The sequence below is a fragment of the Pelodiscus sinensis genome, chromosome 3 (assembly GCF_049634645.1).
Source record: "Pelodiscus sinensis isolate JC-2024 chromosome 3, ASM4963464v1, whole genome shotgun sequence".
Lineage (NCBI taxonomy): Eukaryota > Metazoa > Chordata > Testudines > Trionychidae > Pelodiscus > Pelodiscus sinensis.
The window spans coordinates 176,556,406-176,574,392 of NC_134713.1; the positions used below are offsets into that span (position 1 = coordinate 176,556,406).

Consider the following 17,987-nt stretch of genomic DNA (forward strand, 5'->3'; position numbering starts at 1 on the left):
GACAGAGAGACTTCTCCATAAGAATGAGTTTTAGCCTCAAGTCCCTGCCTTTTTAGCTTGTTACCATGGGCACATCTTTGGGGGACATGGTTTTTTTAAGCAAACAGCAGATGCATTGTGATTAGCCATCTGAAATGGGAATAGTGTCCTTGCATGTAAGTGCATCATTTAAAACCTGGTGAAACAGGCATACTAGAATTATTTTTGGGGGGGGGCAGACAAACAGCGGTTAATGGAAGCTTATCTGAAATAAGAGAAGAAAAAACTAGTTAAGTCATGAAGGAAGGAAAAAAATCTGAGTGACACTGTGGGGCTCCTTCTCAGACCAGGATGCCAGAGAAGAAACTGAGGAGACAGGCTGTGAATGCGCAATATCAAGGCAGTGTGTGCAAGCTAGGCACTGCTCTAAGAATCTCCAAACAATGGCTCAAGGACACACCAACACCAGCAGTGGGGAATCCCAGGGCCATCTGTCAAATAAAAACATTAGAATGTGTAAATCCAATATTACCACCCATTGCATGAGATATTGGTTATGTGTGATGATAATTTAAAGTAACAAAATCAGGAAGTAAAGATCTCTCAATTGAGGTAAGTATAAAAGCAAAGATGAGTAGGGGAAAGCTTGTATTTCAAATTTATACTATGAGGAAAAAAAGACTACAAATGTAACTGGTTCAATGTCCTTTTAATATTTACCAAGAAAAAACTGCAAAATATTTGTGGCTGTATATTCACAGTTAGAGGTTCATATTTCTCCTCCACAAACACAAGTATTTTCCTGCACGTTGCTCCACTTCTTTTATTCTGGGTGCTTCAGAGATTGTTTGCTACTGATGGAAAACTTGGTTTTCTACAAATAGATCAGATCTTTAAAATTTGAGACCAGCATACGCATGGGTGCTGCCTTAATGGATTTTTGGAAGCCTCAACACATGGTGTTGAACAAACAGTTAATTATTATACCCTTTTAAAAAATGTCTCTTTGAACTTAAGAGACTCTAAAGAAATCATCTTGACTGAACATAATTTAGTGAAGGAGTTTTATCATTCTTCAAGACAAGATTTTTGGAACCTATACCAGGCACAATGGTTTAAAACTCAAAACTGGGGGGAAAAATCCATTACAATCTCAATATTTCTATTTATTCTATACTTTATTTTGGGAGGGTTCATTAGCATTTAATTTTAAATGGTAAGTTCCAATAACAGACTCTCTGTGTTTCTACTACACATTTTAGTATTATAAAATTGCTAATGTTCTTTATAAATGTGGTGCTTTCACTTTAGTTATTGTAAATTTATTTATATCTGAAATAAGCCATGAAACTGAGGTTAAACACTACTCATATTAAAGTAGTGAATTCTACATACCTTGCAGATTGCTGAAATTTCCCTTACAATCTTCATTATAGGGTTATGTCCTGCGACTGGGCACTGACTAACAGAGGTACATTGTGCTAAGCCAGTGTTTATGGCCCACTTTGAGAGAGCTGCTAATGGGTTGCTCTGGTTTATTTACTTGGAGCCTTGCAGCTCCCATTGGCTACTATTTGCCATTTGCAGCCAAGGTAGACGCAAAACCGGAGTGGCCCGTTAGCAGCTTTCTAAAGAGGGCCCGCTGCCCACTTTGAGAGAAACTGCACCAAGATAAAAGTGGAACATCTCAACAAGAGAAAAGTAACGCCAAAACTTTTGATTATGTAAAGGATTGTCAGTGAATGGCTTCTCAATTCTACCTTTTACACTAGAATGTTTTCAGATATTTCTGAAATAACTTTGAAAATGTCTATTTTATAAAACTACAGAAGTCTACACTTCCCACTGTGCAACTTGAGATTTTTGATTCTCTTACTCTGATGGAATTTTAGCCAAATTGTCTAACAGCAACTTTAAATTATGAGACTTTACCTCACCTCTTAGCTTTTATAGTTTGTGTGTCTACTTTTTTCCCCACTATTGTCAGTCTGCAAGTTTTAGTAGAGTATGATTTTTATTAAGTGAGATTATTTGCTTACTGTGTCAACTTTTGAAGAAAATGCAGGATGCTACTCTTTCCGAGGGACCAAATGCCAAAATATTAGTTTAATCAAGAAGGTTCCGCATTCAAAATGGTGCTAAAAGTCAATTAAGTTTATTTCTGTATTTCTCTAAATTAGCATAAAGCTTCACAAATCTAGAGAATAAGTTTGTTTTAAACCAGTGACAATATCGTAAGTTATAATTACTAAAAATTTTCATTTGCCAATGACCTGGCAAGAATTTTGCCTTCATTTTACAGTCACCTTTGTCTACTGTCTCCTTTGCTTCCGAAGAAAAAAAATGCACATAGTATTCTTTTGAAAAAGCTTAATCTAAGTCTATTATACAGTCAAATATGTAAGGGTCAGAGCTTCAGGCATTCCAGTATGATGGTCAGAACTTTCAAGAAAGCAGCCAATTTTACATTTCTTTAAACGGGGTTGTATCTGCTCTTTGGCATTATGAGCAAGACTTCTTAAAAATAAAGATAGCTTTGTCTGACAGCTTATATAGGATAGCCTACCCAAAGTCTAGAATTGTCAATTTTTCCTCAGCAATTTTACATAATTTGTAACAAGAAATTAAGCTTTTTTGTGACACAGAATGAAACAGCCAGTGATGAAAAATTTAATACTAATCAGCACCAAACAATATTTATACAAAATTAAAATGTTATCTGTACAATATATAAACTTGGCATTCATAAATTTGTTCATACATTAAAAAGTTCTGTACTAATATGTCCATAACAGTTTTTATGATCTTACTAGTCAACAGGATGAGCTAGATGACTCTGGAATTGCACCTCCGATTACAATACTGTTTTTGTCACTTAGAGTTTTAACTACAGATGTGGCTGGTGACTGAAGTACTTTACGTGAAAGTCTCATTCTGCCATCAGTTGGATCACGTCCAAAATATTTCACCTAGGGAGAAATGAGATTGTTTCAGACAGTGTAAGAATTAGTTTCAGTGTAAAAATGATCATATATCAAACTGAAGGAACAAAATTAAAGGTGAATGGAAAATACTGATATTAAGAACATACGTTGTTATAGTTTATTACCATTGGGCACCATTAAATCTATTTTGCACAATCAATTCTTATTCCCACTGAAGTGAATAGCCTAAAATTCCATTTACTCCAAGGGAGCAGAAGTGGGTTTTTAACTAAGGATGTTAAGGACTCGTCCACTATCCAACGAGCAAATGCTTATTGGGCAGTCAAGTTGACTAGTCGCTTCCCCCTCCCCCTTGCTGCCTCTATCAGAGGCAGAAAAAGTGGGGGAAAGAGAGGATACTTCAAAGGGGCAGTACCGCACAGCTGATCCCGGGCTCAGTGTGGCACTGCCCCTTTGAAACACCATGGTGGCGTTTCAAAGGGGCAGCACCACACAGAGCCCGGGATCAGCTGGGGACTCCCCACCTGACCCTGGCTCGTGCGGCATTTCAAAGTGGCAGTGCCGCATGGAGCCTGGGGTCAGCGGGGGACTCAAAGTTCCCCGCTGACCCCTGGCTCCATGCGGGCGCTTTCACTTTGAAATGCACTAGAGCCCCATTGGGGGCTCTTTTGCATTTCGAAGTTGGAACTCTGCGTGCAGCCCAGGGCCAGCAGGAAGTCCCACTGACTCTGGGCTCCATATGGGTACTTGCGCTTTGAAATGTACAAGAGCCCAGGCTGCACACGGAGTTCCAACTTTGAAATGCAGAAGAGCCCCAACATTGCAAAGGAGGAATGTGGAAGTGCCTATTGAGTAGTTGATGGAAATTCCATCGACTACTCGACTAGTAAACTAATCAATATTTAACATCCTTATTTTTAACCAACATATAAAGCTATAAGTATGACAAACTGAAGTATTTATAAACAGATTTAGCTATATTCGTCTTGTGCCAACACAAACCAAGGATGACATAAAAGCTATTATACCTTTTGGCAATGAAACAAAATTTACAATATTATTTTTTCAATACTGTCGTCAAGGCTTAAATAAATACCTGAATTTCTTGGCCAACATCTAATCCCAGGGCGCTAGGATGTTTAATCTAGAAATAAAAGTTACATAATTAAATGAAATGCTCTTAAATCCAGAAAGTTATTGAAAGAGTTAGCTTTACTAAGGCTACGTCTACACTACGAGATTTCTTGGCAAAGAATATGCTAATGAGGATCTCATTTGCATGAGTCATGATGTCATTTGCATAATTTCTACTGATCCGTTTTTGCGCAAAAAGAAACTGTCCACACTGCTTGTTTTTTGAGCAAAAACCCAGCACAAAAACGGATCGGCAGAAAATATACAAATGAGACCCTCATTAGCATATTCTTTGCCAAGAAAACTCGTAGTGTAGATGTTGCCTAAGAGTAACAGGCACATAGAAGCCTTTGCAAAAAGATTTAATTTACTTAGAATATAGCATTGTAACCAAACAGGAAATGAGCGGGGAACAAGTTTTCCAACTAGAATGGAGGATTTAAACTATTCAAGAAACCCTGGCAGAATAATATTGGTTTTACAATATGATGTGATGAAAAGCAAAAGTTAAATGCCAAACAGTTTTTCTGAGGGCAATATTATTCTTTCAGTCACAACAGAACTCAGTGGAACTGTACATCAGTATACAAGGTAAGAACTTGGTCCTAAATACTTAACTACTTTCCCCCCGCCTCCCAGGGGAGTATTCAGCACATACATAAAACTATTTGTTTATTGAAACATCTGTACCACCATGGTGGTTCCTTGTTGATGTAGCACCAGTATTCAACATGATAGGACAGGGCTACTCAACATGCGGCCTGCGGCCCTGTTTGTGGCCCACAGTGCAGTTTGTGTTTGTGGGGCTCAACATGTGGCCTACGGGTGGGAGCCAAAGGAAAAAAGTAGTCAATATAATGGTCTTCTGTTGATATGCATTTTCGTAGTTAAATTCCTGGACTGTAATTGCTCATTAAAAGTGCTGTCGTGTGGGTGGAAATCGGGTAAATATTACATTTTATTAATATCAGCAGAACTGACTTAAATGGGGCCTGTTTATTGTATAGTCTTGCCTTAATTTTTGTATTCATGCCAATCAGTGTGAAAGAAGCTATTTGCATATACATGCAACCACCCTTGTGTTGCGGCCCTCGGCATGTGCCGTGAGTATGAGTGGCCCCTGAGGCTTTCAAAGTTGAGTAGTCCTGTGATAGGACATTGTTGGTACTACTAATACCTACTGGAACATGCAGTCAGTTCACAGAAAGTTCAGAAAATAAGGAAATAGTTTTTCAGGGTAGCCAATGGAGGAGAAGTTTTTCAGCAGTATATTATGCATAGGACCTGGAATGACCTTTAATTGCCAGCTATTAACCCAAGGCCTAAGATTTACTATTTAGGAAGGGAGTAACCTTGCTGGCATGCCTCAAGGTACACATCATGCAATTTGAAATTAAATCATAATGTACAGTGTATCATACTATACTTGCTTTTAATATTGCCAATTTTATATTAAATAATCCTTTACAATTCTACTTACTACTTCTGTTTTTGTTAAACCCGCTTTTCTCTTGTGCAAAACTTACAGGCCAGGACCAGCGAGAAGTATGGGGAAGCAGATTTACTATTGGGGCAATGCCAACTTCCCCCACCCATTCATACTCATTAAATAATAATAATGAATGGAGATTGCCTACCTCCTAGAACTGGATGGGACCTTGAAAGGCATTGAGTCCAGTCCCCTGCCTTCACAGCAGGACCAAGTGCCATTCCTGACAAATTTTTGCCCCAAATCCCTAATGGCTTCCTCAAGGATTGAACTCACAATGCTGGGTTTAGTAGGCCAATGCTCAAACCACTGAGCTATCCCTCCCCCCACTTTTACATTCACTGGTAAAAGTCAGAGTGCTGGGATTCTTACCAGGGTGATATCCCTGGACCTTGGCTATACCCTGTCCCTCTGATGAGCTTCTAGTAAGTCTCTGAAATCTGAAGCCCTTACCCTCTAACTCTCCACATGCATTTCCTTACATTAGATCACTGTTAAGTAGGCAATATAACCTCCCATAAACTCTGACTTTGGTGCTGCAATGCTCTACTCTTCCAGCTCATTTGAACAACTTAAAAAAATAAGAGAAAATCTTGTTGGGAAACCCAGCAGTACTTGGCCTCCTTGTTTTTCTTTTATTACCTTTCTTTGATCAAGTTGTGAATTATGAAGTAGCACTGGAGACATATTCGGATACAGTTTTATCATCACTCCAGTATCTCTGCATCAGAAAAGAGTTAGGTTATTTCAAAATAATTTGTTTAGAGAGCAATACATTTATTCTGGCTCACGCTTACAATGGAAATATACACTGAATTTCTAGAGTAAGATTTCATTCATCATTTACCTATTAGAACAGAGGATGGGCACACTTTCATTTAAACCATCTGTCCTGAAATGCAAGCTTCATTTTTTTAATAACAAGTGACTAGTACATATTTTTCTAGGTTTATCTTTTAAATCAATATATTACATCATAGTAAAGGAAAAGCACACTCCCAACTATAGCTGAGTGCCAAATGTTAGAGGCCTTATAAATACATAAGACAGATAAAGCAAAGTCTACAGAAAAGCCATTGAGAAAAGGAAAAAAGAGGATTTTCCCCCCTCATAGCAAAACACTAGTAGAGGAGCTGACTGCAATCTCACCAGCGGTACAAGGATTTCCTACATAAATCTTGGAGAGTAGTGCATCTTCGCTTTCTCACAAAGGAAATGTATATTATCAAACAGTAGCTACCTTTATAAGGGTTCCCTCCTCCTAAGGGTTCTACTCCTCTACATTCTTAATAATAATAATAATAATAATCTTCTGCAATAGGTCCACATAGATGAAGAAGCACTAAATTACTCTACATTCAGGTTTGCCTGGCTTGTTTGCTCCTTGGGAAGATAGTTTCCTCCTGTTGGTATCAAAAGAAGGTGTGTGCAAGCTAGGAGTTCAAATCTCCTTTCCCAGGCTACGTCTAGACTACATGCCTCTGTCGCCAGAGGCATGTAGATGAGGCTACCAGGCATAGGAAAATGAAGTGGCGATTTAAATAATCGCCGCTTCATTTAAATTTACATGGCTGCCGCGCAGAGCTGATCAGCTGTTTGTTGGCTCAGCGCGGTAGTCTGGACGCGCGGGTGTCGACATCAAAGGCATTTGTCGACCACCCAGGTATGCCTCCTGGAATGAGGTTTACCTGGGTGGTCGACAAATGCCTTTGATGTCGACACCCGTGCGTCCAGACTACCGCGCTGAGCCAACAAACAGCTGATCGGCTCTGCGCAGCAGCCATGTAAATTTAAATGAAGCGGCGATTATTTATTTAAATCGCCGCTTCATTTTCCTATGCCTGGTAGCCTCATCTACATGCCTCTGGTGACAGAGGCATGTAGTCTAGATGTAGCCCTAAAGTATTAGCAGATGGTCCAGATTCTTCACAAACACTAATCCTTCCATGGCCCTTGAGTTATCAAGGCCAATGACTCACTGAACCTTTCAGGTTTTTAAAGGGATATAAATATGTAATGGGTTAACTCAAATCTCTCCAATTATATTCTAAGTGACCATTTAAAATAATATCCCAGGTATCAATTAGACTTCTTGACATTCAGAAGACAAATGTATCTTACCTAATTTCAGTTATTGTGGCTGTATAAACTGCTCCAAATTCCAACTGATGCTCTTGCTGCACGGGGAAAAAACGTTGTCAGACACAGGTTCGTAAAATAAAGAAATTCAAAGCAAATAATGGAAATCTGTCCTTACATCATCTTTGCAGATTTCCTTAATAAACTCTTGTGCTTCATGCATAGCATTAGGTGTTGGGGCAAATACAGAAAATGTCTCTTCATCCACCTGACTCACTGTTACCCCTTAAAAATGAAAATGTACACGGAATTAAACACTGATGACAATCATGAAATAAAAATGTCCTCTACAACTAAACCAGTAAAGAGGAAATTCATACTACAGCAGACCTATGTTAAAGACTTAATGTGAGCACATAATCCTGTGCAAGCCTACTGTTTTATAGTGAAATTTACCACAAAACTTCATTTATATCAAAACTGTAAACCAAGGTTGGGCAAAATGTGGCCCCAGCAAAAATTTCTCAGCTCTCATTGACCAGTGTCTGGAGCTGAGAAATTTTGCTGGGGGCAGGGGCAGAGTGAAGCCTGCCTTCCCCTTTCTCACCCCTCCATCCCTCTCCTCCCATCCCCCCATGCCTGGAGCAGAGCCATGTGAAGCAACCAGCCTACCATCCTGGGATTGCAGCAGACAAGCAGAGAGCCTGCCTCAGGTTCCTGCAGGACTGCTAGCTGGGAGCTGCCTAAGTAACCACCTTCCAGGCAGAGCCTGCTTCTGGCACTCCTCCTCCTCTCTCCCCCCAACCACCTGTCCCAAGCCACCATTCCCTCCTGCCCCAGGTCACCACCCAAATCCTCTATAAACCTTCCCCCTACCTCCTCCAGGTCACAACTGCCTCCCAGATCCTGAACCCCTTGGCCCAGGCCAAAATCTTCTCCTGGACCCATACTCCCCCCCTCCAACTCTGTACCTCATTCTCCTGCCCCAGGTCACCACCCAAACCCTCTGCAGCCCATCAGCCCTCTACCTCCTAACACTCCTGCACTGACTCTTGCACCCCCCACTTCCTGCCCTCTAATTGTCAACAACATGATATCCCATAAAGTAAAGGTTTCACATGCACCAAAGAGAGCTAATATCACATTTATACAATAAATAAATAAAATAAATAAATAAATATCAATTATAATAATGACACTCTTACCAGTTTCAGCCTGTAGTTTTTTTAAGTTATAGCCGCCTGGCCCAACAAACCTTACTCTTTTGGAGATAGGCACCTGAACAGTTTCTGAAAGAGAACATGTAAGTCACAGTCTGAAATGCAGCATTAAGAAATATCACAAGAATTTAGAAGATCAAGTGATACTCATTTAGGTTTTTAATTTTAGTGACCTGCTTTGTAAAGATCTGTTAAATATGCTTCTCTCTCAATGACCGAATGAAGTTTAACTACAAAGAAGTTCAGAACCTGGATCACTATAAATATTTGATCAGGAATTCTGGCAGATATAAAACAAAAGCCAGCACTCAGATACATGTACATAACTTACACAGATTTGGTGAGAGTGAAACAGATAGAATTGGTAGTTGAAAGTTAAAATGAGGCAATATTTTTCCCACCCTCAATACAACAATTGAAATATTTTAATTTAATCAAATTTCACAAATCCTGGTGGGGGAGAGTATAGGAAACACTAAGGGTATGTCTAGACTACAAGTCTCTTTCGAAAGAGAGCATCTAGACTGCAACCACTTCTTTCAAAAAAGCAAGCCGCTTTTTCGAAAGAGCACCCAGGCACCCCCCTCAGCCAACAAAAAGAAAATTACAACCACCTGCACTCGTAGCTAAAGACAAAATATTTTAAACAGAAGTTTATTTCAAATCTCTCATCTTAAAACAAGTGATACACAATTATATTATACTCAATATTACCTACAACTGGTCCATTTTCTTTTCTGTTTGGTCTGGGTTTTGCAATTGTTTTGTTCATAATTTGCAAGATCTCTCTCTTTGCAACTGTGAGGAAAAAAGACAGTACTATGTTTAAAGTGAAAATAAACACTATATTTGCTTTTAAATTTGAGGTAGGATACAAGGAGGCTACCCAAACTAATGTGAGTATTTAGCATGACAAATATAGTATTTATCACTGACGTCACATACATTAGAGATAAAAATGACAAGTTGTCCTGTGGCATCTTAGAGACTAACATACATATATAGTATCACGAGCTTTCGTGGGAAATCATGAGACTATATATTTTTGTTAGTCTCTAAAGTGCTATGGCATTTCAAAATCATGCCCACAGTATGGTTGAAACTGCAAATATTTAGCAAGAACTGTTGTTATAACTATGCAGTCTACAGAAGTAGCTCACTGATGTGCATTTATATCTGTGATGCACAAAAGAACCAAAAATTGCTTCACATACCAACTATAAATCCCTCAATGCAAAGGACTGTGCACTTAAGTCACAGGATGATTTTTTCCCCCATTTTGTGACTGGTGCATTTTAAAATGTGTGAACAGGGAAGCTGGTGACAGAAGGGTGCTAATACAGCTGGGAAAGGCTGATGCTCCTCCAAGGGGACTGCCTAAGTGCTGCTGAAGCAGACAGGATTACTCCCTATCCTCTGCTTTTGGCTCTTCCTGATCAATGCTCTGCTCCAGGGTAGGGGCTGGCTACCTAGTGGCTAAGTGGAGCAGAAGTGTTGCTGTGTGACTGTATGAAGGACAGAGGCAGCAATAGTGTGGGGGGAGGGGTAGAAGATGTGAGGCATGGAGAGGGCAGAGTTCCACTCCTTCCTTTTTCCCCTTGGGTCCTAATGGCTATACAGAACTGAGACCATCGACAAATAAAACTTACTTTGTCTTCAGTGCACATCAACTTTCCATAAAAGCATTAACTTGTGTGTTTCATCTTCAAAAGTCCCATGTACATTTGGTCACCTTTTACTATTTATATATTTATTATTCAGATTCCCAAATCAGTAAATATACATTATGAAATCTACTTGATCCATATATAAAACTGTCTGTCCATTAAATGATTTCCCATACCTTGTTTTGAACAATACTAATGTTTGGAGTGGGATCTGCCTTTTTCCAAAAATGAACCATTACATATCTACTTGTTCATAGTAGATGTTAACAGTAGGTCCTCCCTAAAAATCAATTATCTTCTTCAATCTAATAGAATGACTATGAGTGTAGCCTGATTTTAAATTACCTGGAAAATTCTATTTATTATTTTCCTTCAAAATATTATTTCAGAACATTCCCGTCATAAAGGTTCATCCATATGCTCTCCGGTGTTTATTACTTCAATTTTCCTTACCTTAAATGAAGTAAGGTATTCTGTAACCAATTTCCTTAGCATTTACACAAACTGATGAAGTTTGGTCGTTTATTCAAATATCTTCTATTGATCCAAAAGTGGTATATTTTTTCATATCATTTCCCCCTTTAACTCTAACGGTAGCCTTCTAAATTAATATGGAAGAATTTGCTGCATCATATTGTGATGATATTTCAGTTAGCCTTTCCCATAGCATTAGAATTTCTATCCTTAATTGACTCCTAAAACTTGGGTTTACTACATTTTATATAATGCTTTAGTTGCAAGTAAGCTAAAACTGGAATATCAATATTCTATCTTTCAGAGCGGGTCCATAGAGTTTTTTTATTTATTCATGGGAACTTATTATTCCACACAATTTTTATTTGAAATTCCTTTAGCATTCTTTTTGGTATATAGATGGCAGGGTCTGAAATTGAATGGTTGCCAAAAACCTCATTTTTACCACAGATATATGGCCAATCCAAGACATTTGTTTTCTGATCCATAAGTCATTTTTCAGTTTTTAAATAAAGGGAGGAAAGTTATTTTCATATAGTCAACTGAGTAGTAAAAATATTGATTCCTAAATTATGTTTAACTAAACTCAAACATAGCTTGCACCTATTTAATCATATATCTTCCAGCCCAACATTTAATATTTCAAATTCAGTATTAATTTAATAGTCTGATATATCATTGGATCTTTTTCACAATATATAATTTATATAGTGATGGACTGATAACCATTAGCATTCTATTGTCTGCACGCAGTGCACATTTACATTGTTTTATTAATTGGGGCCTCTGTGAGTGAGTAACAAACATGTTCCCTAGCTCCTGGCAGGATTTTGAATTTATAAGAGAGCTGGGAACTGCTAGACATTCTGGAGACAGTATGAAAGTTAAGAGTATTTAACTCTTTTTTTATACACAAGCACGTACAGAAGTTAATTCTTAGCAATTCAGAGCACACTAATCTTTCAGATGGCACAAGTTTTGTATACATGAAAATATTGAAAAGTTAGGAATTACTCTCTTAAAATTGATGAAGTGGGTCTTTGCCCACAAAAGCTTATGCTCCAATACATCTGCTAGTCTATAAGGTGCCACATGACTCCTTTGTCACTTTTGCAGATCCAGACTAAAACGGCTACCCCTCTGATATTTTTCTCTTAAAATTTGTACAACACACAAATATGGACTTACCTGTGGCTTGCTGGATGGTTTCCATTACAATTTTTAGTGGTATCCCTGGTAGTTTTATATCAGCCTTAGGTGGAAAAAGAGTTAAATGACATCAGCATGTTTGAAAGGGCTATTGTCCAGTCATATTTTCTTATTTCATTTTAAGGGGATTTAATAAATTAAAATACCTGCAAAGCAGTTATTCCTTTATTAGTACCAGCCATTTTGAAGTCCATATCACCATTGTAATCTTCAATTCCCTACAGGGTACATGGAAACACATACTTTGAACAAGCCAGATTAAATCTATATTTGATACTGCAGTAAAAGGCCATGTCCTTGGTCACATCCTCATACCTGTGAGCAGGGATCGACAAATTGCTGTTTCTACTTGCCTGCGGCGAGTAGATTTCAGCCGGTCGCCCCGTTTGCCAGCAGCACGTGCATGCACAATACGGGTCTTGCACATGCGCAGTGCAGGGCTGGCGAGTAGATTTCACCGCCTTTTGTCAAGCCCTGCCTATGAGTCACAGTTTTTTGTTTGCTAGATTCAAAGTTGCGTCTTTTAAGACTTCAATGCCTTTCTTTAGTGCCATGTCACTATTCTTTATTAACTCTGGACATTTTCCCCTTGCGGTCTATTAGTTATTGCAGGCTATATATTTTTATAACAGAATAGTTTTGTTATTCATCATGAAAGGTTACTTCAGGAGGAACAAGTTGTACTCTCTCAGAAAAACTGATATCAAATTATTTTAGTGGAAGAAAAGATGGAAGCCTGATTCAAAATACACTAGTTGTCAGTCAATAAATGGGGTGGTCATGTCTACATTTACAAGCTTACCAAAGTTGCAGTTATACCAATAAAGCTGTGCCACTGCAAAGATTGATCATGACAGAAAAAAGCTCTACTGTGGACATAATAAAATCAGCTTAATGTGCACTTGTAGCTGTGTCAACAGGGGACCGTCTCCCGTCAACTCAGTGCTGTGCACATGAGCGCTTATGCCAGCAAAACTTATATCACTCACAGGTGAGATTTTTTTTAAATCCTCGAGTGTCTAAAGTTTTGTCAACATAAGTCCAGAGTAGGTATGGCCTAAGTCATGCCTCTTCTTTCCTCAAATGGAAGAGAAAGAACGCAATAGAAGTGAAGTTAACTGAGCTTGAAGGAAAAGGGGCAGACAGTAATACATAAAATGAAGATATGGTTAACAGATATCCTTAAAGAGATCTTTCCCCAAAAGGGGGAAAGTAAAACAAAATACATCCATAACTATATACAGGCAGTCCCCGGGTTACGTACAAGATAGGGACTGTAGGTTTGTTCTTAAGTTGAATCTATATGTAAGTCGGAACTGGCGTCCAGATTCAGCCGCTGCTGAAACTGACCGCCAGTTCTGACTTACATACAGATTCAACTTAAGAACCCCAAGCTTCCCCAAGTCAGCTGCTGCTGAAACTGATCAGCAGCTGATTCCAGGAAGCCTGGGGCAGAGCAACTCTGCCTCGGGCTTCCTGTAGTCAGCGCTGGTCAGTTTCAGCAGCGGCTGACTTGGGGACGCCTGAGGCAGAGCAGCTGGGGTGCTGCTGGGTTGCTCCAGTAGCACCGCTCCTCGGCGCTACTGGACCAACCCAGCAGCACCCCAGCTGCTCTGCCCCAGGCGTCCTGATTCAGCCACTGCTGAAACTGACCAGCAGCGGCTGAATCAGGACCTGGGGCAGAGCAGCTGGGGTGCTGCCGGGTTGGTCCAGTAGTGCCCAGAGCGGCGCTGCAGGACCAATCGGCAGTGCCCCAGCTGCTCTGCCCCAGGGTCCAAAACAAAAGCCTGGAGTGCTGGGGGGGCACACTAGCTGCGCCCCCCCCCCCCAGCAGACCAGGGACACGGGAGCAGAGCCGCAGCGGCAGCGGGGTGCCGCGCCTCTGAGGCTTTGCTCTAGCAAAGTCTCAGAGGCGCGGGACCCCGCCGCTGCTGCGGCTTCAGTCCCGGTGCCTGTGGTCTGCTGGGGACGGTCGAGGTGGCGGTCGAGGTGTCGGTCGAGCTGCTGCGGCTTCAGTCCCGGTTCAGTCCCGGCTTCAGTCCCGGTCCTCTGAGCCAGAGCAAAGCCTCAGAAGTGCGGGGAACCGCCGCTGCTGCCGCTTCAGTCCCGGTGCCTGTGGTCTGCTGGGGACCGTCCCCAGCAGACCACAGGCACCGGGACTGAAGCCGCAGCTGCGGCGGGTTCCCGCGCCTCTGAGGCTTTGCTCTGGCAAAGCCTCAGAAGCGCGGGAACCTGCCCAGTGCCCCTGGTCTACTGGAGACGGTCTCCAGCAGACCAGGGGCACTGGAGCAGCTTACGAACGGGGCTTTCTCGCCCCGGAGCTCGCAGGTAGCAATCCGACGTATGTCGGATCCGCGTAAGTCGGGGACTGCCTGTACTAATTTGGCATTACATGTTCCCAAAGTACTCTGAACAAATATTGCAAGAGATTCTGGTAGCTTTGTGTGACAGGAGGAAACAAGGAAGGGGAAAAATAACTACTAGAAACACTCACTAGGATGTCTGTTAGCAAACGATAATCCTCAATTTCTCCATTTTTCTCAGGCTGACATCTGGTAACCAGTCCTACTGCTACACCTGCCACAGCAGCTGATATTGGGACTCCTAACAGCAATACATGAAAATATTTCTATTATCCTGTCATACCACAATTTATAGCCATTTAATGAATACATTAGTTTATTCTCTACATGCGTTTTACACATTGTACCTGCATCCATTAATGCCAAACTTCCACCACATACAGAAGCCATTGATGAAGATCCTACAGGGAGTCAGAGAATGGAGATGTATCTATCACAAGTTACAAGCAAAACTAACTAGTGAAGTTCTTTGGTAATTCTAAAATTATACCCCTTACAATGGATTGCACAAAGGTCTTAGAAGAGTGAACTAAATCAGAAAAGTTTGTAGGCAATATGCCATTTATTAACCTTCAGTTTGTGTCTTCCCCTTTTACTTGCAACCTACTGCTTTGCAAGTTAAAGCACTTCTCTAACAACCATAACTGAGGTTCAGAAACATGCACATACTTGTCATTTTCAGAATTTCACTAGCATTGTTAAATAGAAAACCTAGTTAATTAGCTAGAACAATTGCTAGTACAGTTGATCAAAATCAAGACACTTAAAGAAACTCATTGGCTCTTCATCAACAGGTAAAAAAATGAAAATGAAATTTTAATACCATTTGACTCCAAGACTTCTGAAGTGACCCTTATTGTGAAAGGGAAATCTTGGGGAATAACTGGCTTCAAAGCTTTCTCTGCAAGTGCACCTGTATTTAAAGGTACAAAATACATTTAAAAAAGTTATTAAATGAAGAACTACAATAATTTTGTTTAACTACTCTAAGTCTCACTCACCATGTCCAAGTTCTCTTCTGTTCACACCAGTAACTTTGCCAATCTCATTAGTTGCATAAGGAGGAAACTAGAAAAATGTAATTTTTATATAGAAAGTAAAACAGCATGTGGTGCCCTTTCCTTCTTTGACTGCTTATTTGCCTCAAAACAAATAATAACAGCCACCCCCCCCCTCCCCCCCAAAATACAAGTGTATCAAGTAAGGATGTAAAAGTGTAGTCGATTAACTGATGAGCAAAAGCTTATCGGTTAATGTTATAGACTACACGCATTTTCTCCTCCCCCACTTGCCAGTCTATTTTTTTTAGCAGGCTGGCCAGCAACCCAGCTCAGTTCCCAGATACGGCGTGAACCAGAACTCAGACCATCTCTTAGATAGGGGCTGCTGCCACCCTGCGCCACTGCCTCTTTATCAGAGCCAGCAGCACAGGGCGACAGCACATGTCCACGAGGGGAACTGGGTTTGAACTGGCTTCCACCTGGCACCCATCTCTGATACAGTGGCAGCAGCACTGAGTAGCAAGGTGAGTGAGGGCAGAGCGCACTGGCTGCTGGCCCCAACCCCAGGGACTACAGAATAGTCGACTAACTGATAAGAATTCATGAGGTTACTGGACTATTCAATTAACCGATATTTAACATCCCTAGTACCAAGAAAAATATTTATCAGTCACTTGAATAAACTTTCAGAATCATCAACTGTAAAATTCTTTGGCAACTAAAGAGATTTCATTTTATACATTTTCTATTTGGGGGATTTTTGCACCTTCCTCTGAAGTGTCTGGTACTAGACATTGTCAGAAACACAACAATGAACTAGATGGACCGCTAATCCAATTTATGTTCCAGGGCTTTACTTAGCAGGGGTAATCTGATTAACTTTACAGTGATCTAGTTTGCTGTCAATTTCACGCCATCAAACAAATGATACTGATTTTCTGAAATACAGAAACTTATTTATTATGCGTGAATTGGCAATACAGCTGTGGATTACCAGTGTTTGATGTCTTTATGATTATCTCCCCCATTCTTTGTTTGCCTTTTCTTGTCCTATCTACATGCCTCATTTCTTTCCATCTCTAAACATTAAAAAAAAATCCTTCCACCACCTTATTTCTTCCTTTTCTGCACACACTCTCTACTTTTAATAATAGGTGCTACAGTGGAGCAGTGAGAATTCAGCCAAAGCATTTTCTCTCTAGCACCATTACTCTTGATAGTTGACCGCCCCAGAGGCACCCTGGATTCTCATTCCATTAACGCAGCTCAAAAAAAAAAATACAGAACCTCAGAGTTATGAGCTGATAAGTCAACCATACACCTCATTTTCAACAGAAGCACACAATCAAGCAGCAGCAGACACTCCCTGCCCCCTCAAAAATACTGTACAATGCTGTGTTAACTATAAACTATTTAAAAAAATAAGAAAAGCAATATTTTTCTTCTGCCTAGTAAAGTTTCAAAGCTGTATTAAAGAGTTGTAAACTTTTTAAAGAACAATAATTTTGTTCAGAGTTATAGACAACCTTGATTCCCATGGTGTTTGTAACTCTATGATTCTACTGTTAATGCATTTGCAATAACTGAAGACCTACGGAGGCAAGCTAACCACAAGTAAATTTGTCAAGAACTGCATGTCACATCTTTACTTTTCTGTCATACAATCACAAGCTTATTCACAACGTAATATTACCAAGAGTACTTGGAATACAAGAGATTTGGAAATTATATCTGCTTTATGAAATATTTTGAGCAAATCCCAAAAAATGAAAAAAAATGGTTATGATATAAAAGATCTTGTTTACGATTTTATTAACAAACTCTTAGGCATGCTCATATTTATGGAATAGGCAACAAGACATATTAAAGACAACAAAGCCATCTTACCTCATAATGCAGCATAAAGTTTTTATCTTTCACTCCACTAGAAATTAAAAATAAGGACACCATCATACAGGAGCAACTGAATGTCAGCTTTCATTTAAAGGATTAAAAAAGTGAAAACAGCTCATTATCACTTAATATACATATCTACAAACAAGGTGGTAAAGGAGAAGTGTTTCAATGAACCAACTGAACAGCAAGACCATTTTCTATTGCTTTTGCACTTATTTATTTTTCTGAATTTTAGGCGTTGGCACACAAAAATTGTGCACTTTAACTAAAATGATTATTTTATAGTTAAAGCAATATAAGCCCCCTCTAATTTGAACACAATTATATTACAAGATGCTTTTCTTGTGTAGCTGCTTACTCCTGGCGGAATTCTGCAGCAAATTCTTCAGTTGGGTGAAAAAGCATTGTCACACGGCCCGCAGGCTCTTCCTGGCAGCGGCAGCAAGGAAGGGGGACCCACAGGGGAAATGGGCTCTGTACTAAACCGTTCCTCCTTATTCCCCCCAGCTTGGGGGTGGGGAGAGAAGCGCT

At 40.0% G+C, this 17,987-nt stretch overlaps 1 protein-coding gene across 1 annotated transcript in view; it reads right to left on the minus strand.

The window, feature by feature from the left end:
• Window positions 1–928: 928 nt before the first annotated feature.
• PNPT1 (polyribonucleotide nucleotidyltransferase 1) overlaps window positions 929–17,987 on the minus strand; it is a 46,355-nt gene continuing 29,296 nt past the window's right edge. The window contains exons 15-28 of the mRNA XM_006122141.4: window positions 17,448–17,484; window positions 15,561–15,627; window positions 15,383–15,472; window positions 14,907–14,960; window positions 14,691–14,800; window positions 12,343–12,414; window positions 12,176–12,239; window positions 9,561–9,644; window positions 8,832–8,915; window positions 7,805–7,911; window positions 7,669–7,724; window positions 6,190–6,268; window positions 4,021–4,068; window positions 929–2,948 (exon numbers count right to left, since the gene is read on the minus strand). Coding sequence (XP_006122203.2) covers window positions 2,793–2,948; window positions 4,021–4,068; window positions 6,190–6,268; window positions 7,669–7,724; window positions 7,805–7,911; window positions 8,832–8,915; window positions 9,561–9,644; window positions 12,176–12,239; window positions 12,343–12,414; window positions 14,691–14,800; window positions 14,907–14,960; window positions 15,383–15,472; window positions 15,561–15,627; window positions 17,448–17,484 — 1,108 coding nt within the window. The 3' untranslated portion in view covers window positions 929–2,792. The remainder of the gene's footprint in view (window positions 2,949–4,020; window positions 4,069–6,189; window positions 6,269–7,668; window positions 7,725–7,804; window positions 7,912–8,831; window positions 8,916–9,560; window positions 9,645–12,175; window positions 12,240–12,342; window positions 12,415–14,690; window positions 14,801–14,906; window positions 14,961–15,382; window positions 15,473–15,560; window positions 15,628–17,447; window positions 17,485–17,987) is intronic.